We start from the raw sequence: 14,821 nt of genomic DNA, 5'->3' as shown, positions 1-14,821 counted from the left end.
ACTGGTGCACGCTGCAAACATATCATGCTGTTGGGGCACAGCCTCCAACATCTCGCCTGCCATGTCGCCAGCCTGCCACCGTCCTACCGCATCATCTACCACAGATTACCAGTAAGTTGGAATCCGATTTATTCGACTTGAAAAGTGTTGCCCACAGTTTCCGCGTTAGGAATTTCGTATCAGGAGTCGTCACAAAGCCTCCGTCTGAAGAGTCCTCTCCCCGTAGTTTTCGAGCAAGAGTTTCGAGTACGGCACAATTTTGATGGAAAGAGTTATGTGTTACCAATGCACATTGGCCTCGACAGAGACAGATTGGATCCCTCCTTCCCCCGTGCCCGAAATCTTGGCTTCCAATGCCATTCCCTCACCTGATCAAATCCAAGCGGTACAGGAATCGCTCTCGACCGCGCAAACGAACCTATCGCTCCTCGATCAGGAGATCAGCGAAACAGAAGCTCACCTGAGCAGTCTGAACCAGACCCGTGATGCACTTCAAGCTTACACAACCGAGCACCTCGCCTTAGTCGCCCCCTGCAGGCGGCTTCCTCCTGAGCTATGGGCCGAAATTTTCATGCATTGCTCGAAAGGGTTGAAGCGGACCCTTGCCCCCACCATCCGCGATACTTTTGACCCAAAGTCCGGCCCCCTGCTCCTCACCCATGTATGCAGCTGGTGGCGGGTTATCGCAATTTCCACTCCCGCTCTGTGGACTTCAATACGGTTGGTATTGCCCGCCCTACAACCTTCTCATGCAAACCTAGTCAATATGTGGATTGAACGATCATGTACTCTTCCGCTGACAGTGGCGTTTATCGAGGCGAAGAATGTTCCAGCATTATATCCTTTGGTTCACAAGTTGGAGAGGCATCCTCTCAGTTTACTTGCTGAGCAATCAAACCGATGGGTGGATGCTTTCTTTATGCTCCCTCCCTACGATTTCGCGTGGCAGGCATTCCTCCCGATAAGAAACAATTTATCTCAGCTGCGCAGCCTCTCAATTAAAACTGTTCGAGGATCGTGGCCAGTCGGAATGGCTATAAACCTCTTCGAATTCGCTCCGAAATTATCATCTCTCGCCTTGGACCACGCTGGGGCTGCTGCCATTAAGTTCTGGAATGTACCATTTCTGAGCCTAATGTTCTTCGAAGTTCACCAAGGTGGAGAGAGTACTGCTTCATTCGAGAGTTGCTTTCTCGCAATGAGATTAATGCCCAATCTCAAGGAATGCATTATTCGTTGCAACTCATCCTTTGCAAGCTGGCCTGTTCTTCCTGATACCACCCTTTCACAATTAACTTGTCTCCACATAACTTTGGAACAGTCGATTTTTCCCGCGCCAGTTGGCCTCGGAGGAATGTTCGGTGCGTTGTCACTTCCATCCTTATCAAGGCTGGACCTCCGACTCAAAAACACGCTAACGGTGGAGCCGCCTTGGGATCATGAGCCCTTCGTGGAATTTCTCCGTCGCTCGCCATCAATCCGCAAATTAACGCTGAACTACTCCTCCATATCCAGTGTGGAATTTGAGGATATATTGCGGGAGGCCTCAGGCGTGAAGCATCTCTCCATTTACACAAATGCCCCAGATCAGATACTTACATGGGTAGTGAACGCTACTGAGCCCATTCTACCAAAATTACGAACCATCAAGGTTGTTGATACCAGCGCCAACCCAAGTGCCTTCCCGGAAAGTTTTTTTCCCTTGCTGTCGATTCGGGGATCGAATTATGAAGGTCCTGCTCGGCTAAAATCTGCCACCCTCCATTACCGGAAAGCTGTTGATGAGCAGCTAAGGAATAGGTTGCTGAGAGCAGCGAATGAATTTCTGGATATTGTTTCGCAACACAACCTTCGTTTTCGTATCGAACAACCGAATGACATTTACGACTCGAGGTTTCATCAGAAACCAGACAATGGAGTCAGCATCTGACCGTCATTGTGCAATTAGATTCTGGTGTACGCGTCCTTTCCGTCCAAAACTCAGTATGCACGATGGAGGATTTCTACATTAGGAGTATGGAATTTCACGAAGTCGTTTTAGGGTATTTTTAAGGTCTGGCCGCCCATCGTAATCAAATTCAGTTCTGTACTGACGGAGAATATGGTATTGTCCTGGTGTGAGCAACATCAGTGAAGAAGCCGCTGTAAAAATAGCCACAGTCACTCACATCTGATTAAAGATTTATCCCGAATATTCCCAATCGCATTTGGATTCGAACTGAGGTCCGTGCTCGTCTTCATGTCGTTTGCCGCTATTGGCTGGCTTTGGAAGAGAGTCGCCTCTCGGTGACGGTCCTCGTACATCTGCCTGTCCCCTGAATACGCATCGCCCTCTGACCCTTCCTCGTCACTCGCATCCTTGCTGCGGCAGCAGGGAACTATCACGGTGCTAAGCAGACTTAGAATCGGTCTTGAGGGCATGCAGACGTACTGAAAAAACACAATCTTAGGAGACTACTGTGCCCACAGATAGCTAATGAATAGGTAGTCGTCAGCACGTTCTCTCAAGCACACAAGGCAGACTCTACTCACAGAAACATGAACAACATAGAAAACAACAACCACAACAATCGCCAGTCGATGACATCGTTATTAAGATTGAAGAGTAGAGATGAATGTGGGTCTAAAGAGAAGACTGTGCTGAAGCAAGAAGCACCGAGAAGGTAAGTAGAAGGCAACGCACAATTGGAAATCAAAGATGCGTCACGACCATCTTGAGTCTTGACGACCATGCGGACGGTGGTTCAGTGCACAGCCCGACCTCAACTGATCCGTCAACCGAAATGGTTAAGTTGGGAGTGTTGTCGGCCCTCGGGTAGCGGCTGTTAGTGAGGCTTGTACTTTGACGACCTGCCCAAACAAGTCATTCACCAACAAGGATTCACGTTGAACTTGTTCAAGAACCAAGCAAGATAAAGGCCTGTTAGGCTCTGCGTCGGGGTGGACTAGTATGGAAAGAAAAATGGGATTTTTGCCGTAAAAGCCAGCATGAGAGTTGCATAAAGTGGAAAAGGGTACCGAACGCGTAAGTCCTGTCGTTACTTTCGAAATGTGAATTGAATTCAACTCTGTCTTCAGTTTCAATCGATGTCCGCGTTTGAGCAATCCAAGTCAATACCATGAATGTATTTTGTCGGCCTCAGGCTGTTGGCAGCCTTGGAAGTGACGTCGAGTTCAGACTGTTTAGTTGCTCTTCATTTCTTAGGACCTAGACAAGCCGAGTAGGGCTCCAACGAAGCTAGTGATGGGAAACAGTCGGCTTCCTTACCATTTCAATGAAGGGTTTGCTCGATAGCGCTTCAGTGAGGGCACAGGTACGCCTAATAAATCTTTTCGAACACGAGCGTCGTCCTCGGTTCGTCATGGTCACTACTGACTACAGGAAATACAGTTCTCTGGAAGACTACAACAAGGCCCCTGTACACCCCCATGTCGAAATCAGGAAATAGCAACACACTAGAGTGGTGAAAACTACTCGAAGGACGATGTGGCTGGCGTGAAATACCAGAAGGACCATTAGTTCAACATCGGATTCAACGTGTCAACGGCGAAAGTTTGGCTGGGAAGGATTCAGCTTCCCGAGAACACGAATCTCTACTCGCACCGAAAGATCACAGAGATGGACTTGAGAGGCCGATTATCCTTGCGATTATTGGTATGCCTTCTTTTCAACGCCCCTGACAAGGGCTTTCTACTCAAAAGGGGACAGCCTCCTTCCTCAAGCGAATCAATAAAGAAACGGGGCCATTGACGCATGAGCATAAGTGTATGTTTCACCTTCGCCTTCTCTTTGTGAATCTGTGTCTAAGTGAATACTGTCGTCATAAGCAGCTCCCAGCCTTCGACGCCGTGTGTTATCCTTCAAACATGATGCGGACCCTTACCTTCAAAATGGCCTGGATCGTGCACCAGAACCCACATCCCTGCCACTTCCTCACCCGAAATCGCGTCTTCTCGCTCAGCCTTCCCTGGAGCTTACCTTAAGGTTGTGAGGGTTATACATGGACTTGAACTAGCGGAGTGGTGACGATGGCACTCGAGCTTGTATACTTCGATGGCTTGGGATGTTGCTATCATTATGGGTGAAGATCTTGAGAGGGCCAGGGAGAGGGTGTTGCGGCAGGACTATCAAGCCCCCAAATTCTATGTCAAACGACGAAATGCTATCAAATTCATTGCTATTTAAACCAGATTGTGAACCAGGACCATGAACAAAGCTACTGCTCTTACACATCGCTAGACGATGCAACTGACGTGTTGAAGGATAATGAACTTCTAGAAATGGCTCAAGTTTGAGAGGACTTCGACATGGACGGTTCAACATCACTGAGGGATGCATTTTTATGTTGGACTAAGTACAAGACTTGGAAGCTAACTTAAATACCGGTTGAAAGTGCGACGGAGCCAGCAATGATTGTACTATGTGGAATCAATGGAATGAATAATAGTGCGAGCAATCAAGAAAGCAAGGCAAGAGACGGGGTGGCCCCGGGAGGGCACCTCTGCGTGTCAAGCGGTTAAACCAGTCTTGTCTTATCCCCTACGGGGACGGAGAGCCTCTGGAAAAGACCCAGCGTGTAAGCAATATATAGCCAATCCAGATTGGCAAAAGGGCATTATTCCAACAACTACGGCACCCTGTTCAGCTTAGAAGATCCACCTGGGGGCATCTGGGTAGTAGGCTGAGAGCACAAGGCGCTCGCCCATACCGTCATCAATGCTGAGGGGATCATCCACAGGGCGCTGGGGCCGTGGACGCGAAATGGCGCCGTAGTCGTTGATTGGAACCACCTGACTCACCTCATCACCTTCCAGTCGGAGACGAGACTCACGACGAGCACGAACACGCTTGACAAGCTTGTGGAGGAAGAACAGACCGAGCAAACCGACGAAGACGTATGCGCCGGTGAACCCACCTTGGGATTCGTAAACACGGCCCAAGACATCGTAAGGACCAGAGCCGAGGCCGCAAGCTTCCTTCCATTGCCTGTTGCTGGTGATGGCGGCGTTCTAGAAACGACGTTAGACTAGACGATACACAAGAAGGCAGCCCGGTTACCTCAGCGCGGTAAATGAACTCGGTAACGGGAATGTCAGCATGGTGGCCGAAGACGTGGACATCCTGGAAGTTGGAGGTGCCGTTCTTGAACCTGAAGCGGACAAAGTCACGGACGTCAGGGGGAGAGCCACGACGGAGCTCAATGGCAAGAGCAGAGGCGTAGTTGGCTGTTGGAAAGAAAGAGTACGTGCGTTCCTTGCGTTAGGAATGTAACTAAACAATATGCCTAACGTCACTCACGGAAGCCCTTGAGTTCAGGATGTTCGTCGAGAACGCCGGTTTGTTGGAAGAGAGAGATGAATGGCTGGTAGGTTGTCTCGACGAGCATGAATTGCAGAGGGTCGCCGTTGAATGCGATGCGCTCCAGAGACGTGAGGATTGTGTGAAGGAGAGTGCGACCAGCGACTGAAAGCGATGGTAATCATTGAAGAAGCTTGAGATAGAGAGACGAAGAATGCTTACTGTTGCCAACGCCGTGAATGTCCTTGTCGGAGAAGACGCCGTGCTCGTGGTAGTTAGCCCAGTGACGAGCTTGCTCAATGAAAGTGGGAGGAAGACGGTGGGCATAGGTCTTGTTGTGGGTCAGCTCAGAGTTGATGTAATCGTAAATCTGGGCGAGCATGACTGTGAGTCAGTTGTTTGATTTGAACAAGAGGTTCCATACATTCCACTATAAACATTCCGTCGAATTCAGTGATCAGTTAGCAGGGAGAAAGAAAACCAACGCACGATGTTTTCCAGGTTAGCTGGGCGACCGAAGACGTAGTCCTTGACGCCCTTGAAGAAAGGCTGAGCCTCCTCCGATTTCTTCTTGAAGTCAGCAGACTTGTAGAAGTCTTGAATGTGTTTGTCGAAGTTCTGGAAGGAGGTGGTCAGAAAAGGACGCAGTCTAGACGATGCAACATACGGGGCAGTTAGTCCAACTTTCCAAAGAACGATCATTGCCGGGTTCGACGGTTTCAACTGTATGAACGCATCTCAATAAGAAAAGTCAAAGGGATGTCCAAGACGTACCGGGAACGTATTGGTAGCCACCGAGAGGAGCAACGACAGTCGTCTCGTTGGCAAGGACGATTTTGTTGTTGGGGTTGGGAGGGAACAAGCCTTGGAGGAGGGCAATAGCGGAGTCGAAGACGACAGTGCCTTCAACACCAGCCTTCACGCGAACCTTGACTTCGCTGTTGTCGACAAGGTCGGAGCGAACACCCTCGATGTAAGAGGGTGAGCGGCTGTCCAAGTACGTGGCACGAAGAAAGGATCCAAGATTGTGGGACTCAACCTAAGTGGCATCCATCCAATGAATACATCGTTTACATGACAGTAGACAACAATGACTGACCTCGCCGAGGGCAGTGGTCTCCGTGTTGGAGGCTGCATATGTGAAGGGGTCCTGGTAGTAGTTGAACCTGTCACCGTTTCTCGCGATGACGATGACACCAAGAACTTTTGACAACAACATGGCGGTCGTTCGTCAACGAAGAGGAAAGGAGGTGGGGAATGTGGTGGTGAGCTGGAACCCTGCTGGCTTTTAAGGGATTCTGGGGTTGACAAATGTTTAATGAGGTGGCAACAGGGTGGCACGACGCAAATACCAGGGGTCGAGGCTGGGAGGCTGCCGAGCAGGTTTGTTGCAACCCTTAGATTTGTACACGTTTCATCATCAATATCGAAAGGCGGCAAGCGCGTTCCAGATGCCTGTAAGTTGCAACGGATAAATTGTAGCATACGTAGAGGAGATGTGAGAAGAACCTACCATCCTCGCTGCCTATGCAAGGAAAGAGTCAATCATTACACAATACATTGGATGGATGCCACACACGCAACGCAATCATCGTCTTTGTCTGACAACTCTCATGTTAAACTTCCTCGTGTATCACTCGCGTCATTAATGTCTGCCTTCAATCGCGTGGTCATGTGTCTCTTATGGCGGCGATGAACGAAGAAGAGAGCCAAAAGACAGCAGTAAGTTCTGTCCTAGCACCGTTCAGCATTGTGACAAGTTGACGCCAAGAACAACGGGTGATGTATTTGGATGCATCCGGTACCTGGAGGTAAACATGAGGCCGTCAGGGTTGCTAATTTTAGAAAATTAACACTTATGATTTGCCAGCTCATCATCGAGTCTGTTTCTTGATAAAATTTTGGGGCGGACACCGGCCTGGATGGAGTAGAGATGGAGAGTTCAGATATCTTGAAAGTTGGCGACGCAGAAGATTATCCGAAAGCTCCTTGTGTGCTCATTCGAACTGTCACAGAAGGAAAGGTGCCTATTAGCACGAGGACTGACAAGGACCGCCTGTAACGTTGGCATCCCGATAAAACAACGATAAATCTGAGCTGTGATACATGAGTTCGTTATCTGATCAGTCTATCCCATTAGCTACTGCATGTTCCACAGTTGAGCGAATGACGATACATGGAGATGGGGAAACCCCGTAAATGAAGCCTACCACATCCAACACCTGTTCATTTACTTCCTCTTCTTTCCTTTTCCTCCGCCGGACTTTGAAGGTTGGCCCGCTGCGCTTGCACCTGCCGTCTCCACAGCTGCGCTGCCTTGTGTTGCACCCCCACCGCTCCCAGCCCCCTTCCGTCTCCTCCCTTGACCAAATGTTGATCGCTCGCTCTTTTTCAACCACCTTTCTGGATCGGGCGGAGGTGTGACACCTGGAACGACACCAGCGGGCACACGCGACATTCGGACCTTTTTAACCGGGGGTTTCGCTGCTGGTTGAGCATCAGCAACTGTGCTGGCGAGGGCCGCAGCAGAGGAAGTGGATTGTGTGGGTGGCGGAGCGGATTCAATGGTGGACGATATCGAGGTCGGCAGACCATCCAAAGCGTGAAGAAACCCTTTGTCAATGAAGTCCACGTGTTGCTGAGATGCTTGAAGATTGGTTAGGATATCGGATTGCTCTTCAGATCCCTATTAAACGACTAAATTAGCAGAGGGTGAATACTACAAAGGCATACTCAATGCTCACAGGTTCAGCGGTGTCTAGCAGTTGATTATACAAATCAAGAGCTACATGGTAAGATCCTACACGATAGTTCTGTTCCCGGGTGAGCTTTCAGTTCGGAAGTGAAACTGTGAAACACACGAATTGAGCTTCGAGATGGAGTGCACCCCGATCATCGTCACCCTTCTCTGCTTTAATCGCATTGAGAACCTTCTGCGCTTCCGGTTCGCGTTGTTTACGATATAGTGAGTACGCTCGTTCAAATTCGTGAGAGACCTTGTCGTCGTTTGCTTCGATAAGAGCGAGAGATGCGTCATATTGTTCAGTCTGCAGCAACAAAAACAATTTTGTCTGTAAAGCGTCGGCGTCTCCGGGTTCCAATTTCAAAACTATACAATCGATGAGGATTCGCAGCAAATTAGATGAATTGAACGCACTCTTGTCGCATGTCTTAACAGCATTGCTGAAATGACCTCCGTCGATTTGTGCACAAAGTGATGTGAACAAGCGTTTCAGGCGCTCAGAAACAGGTAACGGCTGTTTTGGTGTGCGCTTTTGAACTTTTTCTTTGGATTTTGAGAGCACCTTCGACGCTGCCGCTCGTCCAGAGGAGCCTGACATGGGTATTGAGAGTCGTCTGGGAACAAGTCGGTTACTCAAAGTGACACCCAAATTCTCACGCATCCTGCCACCAACACTCATCAGCAATTATGTCGACGGACGAGTATGCTCTTTCTTCATTCTGAAAGCATCCTATATTGACGAAATATCTACCAGAGCAGCACAAAATGGACGTCAAACAGAACTTGACGAGACAACGAAGGTTCCGACGGAGCCAGCTGCCATGGCTGCGGGGAACAAGAAGCGACCACGACTGGATCTGAATGCCGCGGAAGGCAATCGAGAACGCAAACGCGGTAAAAGCATGTTTGGTATCTTAGTTGGTACCCTTAACAAGGCCAAGATCGAGGATAAGGAGAGGAACGCCAGTGAAGCGGTGAGTATGACCACGTCAACCCGACAACAGATTGCTCAAAATGAAGCTTTCCTTTAGGCCAAAAAACGACAATTAATTGAACAAAGACTACAAGCTAAGCTACGAAAAGAAACTGACTCCGTCAGACGAGCAGAGGAGGCGAAGAAAGACAAGACAACTGCTAACAGGCGGGAAGAAGAGCTGCAGCTGAAAGACTCCATTGTACGTGCTTTTGCATCGCCTCCTTGGAGCTCGGTCTCACACACTCTTGGTAGTACAAACTCCGTCGGAAACGTCTACCGCTTCTCTCAAACTTTTTATCCACATCAGATGACATACCCTCCACGGATTCGACCCCAACCCCTTCCGAAAATCCATTAGCCCCTGTGCCAAGGACTCATCCGCCTCCCCTCTACTACCTCCCTGCCATTCTATTGCCCTCTCAAGAAGCATTCATAGCCCAGCGAAAGGCTGAGGTTTGTCTTGTCGTTCATGTGTCATTTTAACCTTCTAAACCCATCCACCCCACAGGTCCGAGAGGCAGCAGAAAAAGAATGGGACCTCTTCCGGGAAGAACGCACGACTGGTATCGATGAGATCGCCCAGCTCCGCCAACGCGTCGCAGAAGAAGAGGCTCGCAGAAAAACCGAGCGTGCGGCGGATAAAGAGGACGCAGTGATGGACACAGAGCCTCAGCTGGAGGGAGCGGCCTCTGCTCCTACTCCTTTGGAAGCGCCTTCCGCACTCCCCACAACGCGTGAAGCTGATATGGACGTGGACGATGAGGGTGTCAGCAAGCAGGCCGAGCAGGAGAAGAAGGAGGATTCTGCGTCCATGCAAGCTGACGACGATGATGCTGTGGAGTATTAGTTTACTATCAGGGTATGTTGTCCAGTTTCCCTTCAGCCTATCCAGGCTAACGTCTTTCTCCAGTTGTTGCTATGCTTCTTCGTACGTTCCATTTCCCTTCCCTTTTGCATCTCACCCTTTTTGTGCTTGATTCTGCGACTGTGTTTGAACATCTGCCTGTCCGATCTTTTCTTCATCGTAGCGTAGGTGCCTGTATTCATATCGGCGAGTTCTTATACCAGTTTCGCAAAAAAAAAATGATGATCTGAAGTCTCACTCCTTCCGACGACATATTTAAACCCCAAAGATGGCCGTGAAATTGAGTAATTGAGGAAGGAACATACACCTTCTGTACATAATCAACTTCATCTCGACGTCGATAGCCCCACCAAGATGGAGCTCTCACGACGTTGCTTTCCCTTCATCACGGGCCACAGCAGCAGCAAGAACTTTGTGTGAGGGTATCAGTGATGGTTCAAATATGCGGCAGGCACGTTTCACACCTCTCAAAACACAATCACCGCATTTCCAATGCAATCTCGGGAAGGAGGGGTCGACTTTCCTGATGCCAATGCCTGATGGAACTGGAGAATCACCGGAGCATGTTGTAGGACGTCCTCAGAAGCGCGTCCGCCATGAACTGGACAAGGACAAGATTGTTATTACACCCTATGAGCCAGAGGAGCCCGCAATTCAAGGTTCTAGGCTCGCATCGAGGGTGGGGTAATTGGCTGACAGGAATCTGGGGGGCCGGGGCTAACTGTACGGGCCAACTGAAGGACTTTTGATGAACCTGATGTGGTTGGCCATCGAAAACGCTAATCACAACGTGCTCATGAAAAATGATTTCACGATTTCACGACCCAAGTGAGGGCATGAACGCCAGCATGGGAGAATGTATCGCAGCGGCCTCATTGAACAGAAATACTTCGAATGGCCACTGGTGAAGAGGGATGTCGAGAACATGTGAGGTCCTGGAATTGGAAGCTTCCTGCCTTCCCTCTCTCAAGTTTGCGGGGTGTTGCTTGAGAGTTAGCTCTCCTGTGCCCGTCTTGGATAGGTCGCAGCAACATGGTGCTTGGCGAGAACTTCAGAGAACGTCCACGCGTAGGTTCAAAGAGCTTTGACCTAGCTTGACGAACGACAAAGTCTTCGTCGTGGCTGAGTGGCACGACTAGCACCAGCTGGCGTACAAGTACACTTGCTCGGACGTCTTGAACGCCCACTGCCACAGACTTGCCCGTTTTTCCTGGGAGAGGGGATGATCTCTCAATCTCCTGGGATTGTAGTATGTTTCTATCCTGCTAGCATTGGAGACCAAGTACAAGGATGGGCTGCAGAGCTTGACACCCTGTCCAAGAGCATAGATAACCGCACAAGGCCGTAGGATCGAGCCTAGAGATTATGAATCAGAAAGGCGGAATACATCAGAGTAAGAGAGTGGAAGACTCCGTACCCGGAGCCAAGTAGATTTTAGAACGTCGCAGGCTTAGGATATGCAAAGGCGTTCTCCTGCCTGCCAGGATCCCGCGCAGACGACTTGAGTGCTCTAACTTTTGTCGACGTCGTTATCAATAATGGCAGAGTCCGTGGCTGTGGCTGTGCTCACACTCCTCGAAACCACCATCGCAAAATTGCAGGAAAGCGACAACAAGCCCGCGACTCGAGCGTGGAGTCGAGAACATTTCCAGGTTTACCCTTGAACGACCGATACTTTCCTTCGATCAGAGAGCTTTCCCCCCGCCGACGGTTCAACTAGTCCCTCCAAGTTTTCTAGGCCTTGCCTAGCGTGGTTGTCCGAAGAAGCTCATGGCCAAACTCGAAAACAATCTACCCTATTTTATCCTTCGGATTGCGGACTGTAGCCGGATTCATTGTTCGAAACTCGAAGATGGTGGTTGGATGGTGAGTTATTTAGAACCCTCCAGCTGTGTTTGCTTAGTATGACAAAAGCATCCAGACATCTGTCAATTTTCTGTCAACGTCCGCCACCCGGCAACTTGGCTGACTGATTCCAGAAAGCTTGACTAGGCTTGACTCGCGAAGACGAGTGTAAGTGGAGGCTTTGACAATATCCGCGTCGAGTATAGTTCTTCACAATCTGGGGAATTTGCTCTTATCTTTCTTTCAACATCCAGGGTTGTCAATGAAATGTTGGCCGAACAGGTCGCTCATCGTCGATTCGAAACCCTGGAAGACAAGTCTCAGGCTGTCCACCAGGCTTCTTCAGATTTCAGATGAAAACAAAAACGGATAGAGGTGATTCAGGTGAAACCTCAGATGTAGGTTAGGACCCCCGGCCCGCGCTAGAAGCGACCACCTTTGAACCCCTGTTCTGAACTCTACATGTAATTGGGACTTTCATGAAATTCATCTCGGCCCTGCGTTTGCAACTCAAATTATACCTTAAATCGTAAGTATTTACTTTAATGAACGCTTCTGGTTGGTAAACATCGGTTAGGTCACGCGCCTCGTCCTTGAGTTCAACTCTGGAGGACACTCTTGCTTGTCCTGCTGTATTCGCCGGAGGTAATTCCAAATTCGTTTGGGACTCGCATAGATTAAAGACTCGACAGCAGGTAAAAACAGACGCTGACGCCGGACACGAGGTGTTCACTTGGCCACTGTCAATATCTCGTTCGCTAGCATCTCGATTCTCATCAGGTGTCACGATTTTGCATACATTCCCTCCCTCCGTCCACCCTCCACAATTCCACCACATTTCTCATTCTGAAAAGTGAAAGATAAGATCTGCAGGTGACTATTTGGAATCAGGAATGATGCCAAATATGTAGTACCGCTTCGACGCCGACTCGGATGAGGAGCTGTTGTCTTCCACCAATCACCTTGTACTCCAAGCGAGCTTCAAATACCCTTTACTAGCATTGTGCTATGGCAACAGGCAAATCATTCAATTCTACGTCTCGAGCTGAAGAAGTCATTGCAGTTCTGCGCGATACCACTGTTCTTCTCGAAAATGTGGCACAATTGATCATGTCTCTACCTCGAGATTTTAAAGGTGTTGATACAGGCGATGAGCCTACTGAAGGCGTGGAGGATTTTCTTTGGTTTCTCTGGGAAGGCATTCTTGATATAGCTGAAGAAGATGCCGAAATTCATCCACGTCTGCGAGAGTTTCTAAAGCTCTTCACAGTGCTAGATGAACCTACTTATCTCTTGTGGGGCTCTGAGCTCACATTGGCGCAACTTCCACTCCTAGGAGCGGTCTCTAGAGACAGGATCAATGGTGCGAACGCACCCAAACTTCCTCTAGGTATCTACTCTCATTCATCACGCCTTTCTTGGCAGGAATCAAAATATCTGGTGATCAAGACCCAAATTCCGAATTGGGTCAAAGGATACTTTCGGGAGATGTGCCAGAATCGTCAGACCTCGATGGATTAGCGTTTTATGAGGGGAGATGCAAGTGGCTGAACCTGAACCGTTTTTTCGCGTCTCTCTGGATCGACGAAAATATTCCAGTCGATTACGCTTTATTTGCTTTATGGGCCATGCGTTCAGGTCTCGAACGTGACCCTAAGTCTGAAGAAAGCCATTTGGATGTTGGGCCTCGGGACCTCTTAATCGAAACTGCGTCGATATGGGTAACCATTGCTGGCGACAAGATGTATCATTGCAAGGACATCTATGGGCGAAATGGAGATCCTACCTGGGACACGAACACACGCGGTACGCCTGGCTTAGGTGGTGCGAGATGGGTTGGCGTGGATGGTTATGACCCTGCGCGATGGGCGTTATGGAAGCAGGTGTTTACTGAGATAGCAAACGAGGAAGGAAGAAGACCACATCTCATCATTTTAGCCAAGGTCTGTTTCTTTCAATTTATTTTTTTCTGGTTCAGCCTAATTTAATGGGTTTAGGCCGCCGTAGATTCAATGAACACATCAGAGCCATCTATAGCTTCAAAGTGATAAGGTGCTCCAATTTGTTTGAAACGTGCGATCATCGTTGAAATTTACTTCAAGTTGTAGAGATATACATATACTTCCATGACCATCAGACCTGTAACGTCCTGTTGGTTGTAAACGGCGATTAATAGCACCGACGACTTCCGTCTTTGGCACGTTGAAGCTAACTGTTTTCCGTTCGATGTTCGGGAATGAGTCCGGCTCGGAATCTGCTTCCCGGTTAGCCGGTTGTTTGCGCCTTTGACCTATGCCAAATACTACGGCTTTCGTTTGTTCCCTGCCGGCTCATACTTTTGCTTCGCCTCATCCTTGACAGACATTGAATTCGAGTTTATCCTCCGACCTTGGCGATCCTCTTTGTATGCAATTTCGTTTATCGTGTCGGCCTATAAGTGGATCCGAACTTAGAAGCAACCTCCAGGTTCATGATCTCTTGTTTTGAACAACGGTGATTGAACATCCTCCGTCCATTTTTCAGGACGTCTACATCCGCGTTTTGGTTTCAGTAAAACAGCTGGAGCCTTCTTACCAAAGAGAGAGGCAATCTCTATATGGAGCAAATCTATTTCCGAGGGTTTCTTCTTTGACAAGATTCTGGTACGCGTAGCAGAGCGCAAAATAGGACATGATTTGCGCCCTACCTTCACCACCTCCACGCGTTTACGAAACGAATACAGCCTCCGTGCGTTACCCACGATCTCTGCGCTGCTTCGTGTCCAAAGCGTCCGCTGGCAATCCGCGAGATCGGGCAATTTGTCCATAGAGAGGCGTCATCTGCATTGGACCCAGTTGCTCTCTCGCACGGTTTTCAACTCGGCCTTACCGCTCGATGTGCGAACTCCCAATCAGAACCCTTTGTTTCAATTTCATGCTGCCTCCCGCGACATGAGATTAAATCTTGGGTTCCATTCTCCATCTTATCGTTCCAGTCTCGTCTTCGCGCCCAATTCGCGCCAATTGAATCCAACACCGCCGACGGACGTCAGCTCCGATTCAGCTGCCGAGCCTCAGGCTTTGGGCTTGGACGTAATTTTAACCACAGTTCGAC

The 14,821-nt window shown here is 49.2% G+C and overlaps 7 protein-coding genes across 7 annotated transcripts; 3 read left to right on the top strand and 4 right to left on the bottom strand.

Annotated features, from left to right (window-relative positions):
- Positions 1-24: 24 nt before the first annotated feature.
- On the top strand, positions 25-1,930 carry LACBIDRAFT_327719 (uncharacterized protein; the record flags this gene model as incomplete). Its single annotated transcript, XM_001881680.1, has 2 exons — positions 25-111; positions 227-1,930. The coding sequence occupies 2 exons, from the start codon at positions 25-27 to the stop codon at positions 1,928-1,930; spliced, it is 1,791 nt and encodes a 596-aa protein (XP_001881715.1).
- LACBIDRAFT_298280 (uncharacterized protein) lies at positions 1,916-2,620 on the bottom strand. The gene is made up of 4 exons (XM_001881515.1): positions 2,533-2,620; positions 2,432-2,473; positions 2,169-2,378; positions 1,916-2,089 (listed from the first exon to the last, which is right to left on the bottom strand). Exons 1-4 carry the CDS (start codon positions 2,585-2,587, stop codon positions 2,079-2,081), a joined length of 318 nt encoding a protein of 105 aa, XP_001881550.1. The 5' UTR covers positions 2,588-2,620; the 3' UTR covers positions 1,916-2,078.
- Positions 2,621-4,309: 1,689 nt separating this feature from the next.
- On the bottom strand, positions 4,310-6,550 carry LACBIDRAFT_298279 (uncharacterized protein). The gene is made up of 10 exons (XM_001881514.1): positions 6,399-6,550; positions 6,074-6,338; positions 5,967-6,022; positions 5,789-5,917; positions 5,724-5,729; positions 5,522-5,669; positions 5,300-5,464; positions 5,060-5,226; positions 4,801-5,010; positions 4,310-4,540 (listed from the first exon to the last, which is right to left on the bottom strand). Exons 1-10 carry the CDS (start codon positions 6,516-6,518, stop codon positions 4,430-4,432), a joined length of 1,377 nt encoding a protein of 458 aa, XP_001881549.1. The 5' UTR covers positions 6,519-6,550; the 3' UTR covers positions 4,310-4,429.
- Positions 6,551-7,529: 979 nt separating this feature from the next.
- Positions 7,530-8,640, bottom strand: LACBIDRAFT_298278 (uncharacterized protein; the record flags this gene model as incomplete). The annotated part of the gene is made up of 4 exons (XM_001881513.1): positions 7,530-7,985; positions 8,044-8,112; positions 8,161-8,408; positions 8,457-8,640. 4 exons carry the CDS (start codon positions 8,638-8,640, stop codon positions 7,530-7,532), a joined length of 957 nt encoding a protein of 318 aa, XP_001881548.1.
- An 89-nt stretch (positions 8,641-8,729) lies between these two features.
- Positions 8,730-9,865, top strand: LACBIDRAFT_298277 (uncharacterized protein; the record flags this gene model as incomplete). Its single annotated transcript, XM_001881679.1, has 5 exons — positions 8,730-8,743; positions 8,797-9,016; positions 9,074-9,217; positions 9,271-9,471; positions 9,527-9,865. 5 exons carry the CDS (start codon positions 8,730-8,732, stop codon positions 9,863-9,865), a joined length of 918 nt encoding a protein of 305 aa, XP_001881714.1.
- Positions 9,866-10,755: 890 nt separating this feature from the next.
- LACBIDRAFT_327715 (uncharacterized protein) lies at positions 10,756-11,529 on the bottom strand (the record flags this gene model as incomplete). Its single annotated transcript, XM_001881512.1, has 3 exons — positions 10,756-11,005; positions 11,038-11,239; positions 11,454-11,529. The coding sequence occupies 3 exons, from the start codon at positions 11,527-11,529 to the stop codon at positions 10,756-10,758; spliced, it is 528 nt and encodes a 175-aa protein (XP_001881547.1).
- A 1,207-nt stretch (positions 11,530-12,736) lies between these two features.
- On the top strand, positions 12,737-13,776 carry LACBIDRAFT_298276 (uncharacterized protein; the record flags this gene model as incomplete). The annotated part of the gene is made up of 3 exons (XM_001881678.1): positions 12,737-13,091; positions 13,154-13,671; positions 13,726-13,776. 3 exons carry the CDS (start codon positions 12,737-12,739, stop codon positions 13,774-13,776), a joined length of 924 nt encoding a protein of 307 aa, XP_001881713.1.
- Between the last annotated feature and the right edge of the window lie 1,045 nt (positions 13,777-14,821).

Source organism: Laccaria bicolor, genomic scaffold (genome assembly GCF_000143565.1).
Source record: "Laccaria bicolor S238N-H82 LACBIscaffold_13 genomic scaffold, whole genome shotgun sequence".
NCBI classification, from domain to species: domain Eukaryota; kingdom Fungi; phylum Basidiomycota; class Agaricomycetes; order Agaricales; family Hydnangiaceae; genus Laccaria; species Laccaria bicolor.
This window is presented reverse-complemented; position numbering and strand designations above follow the sequence as displayed.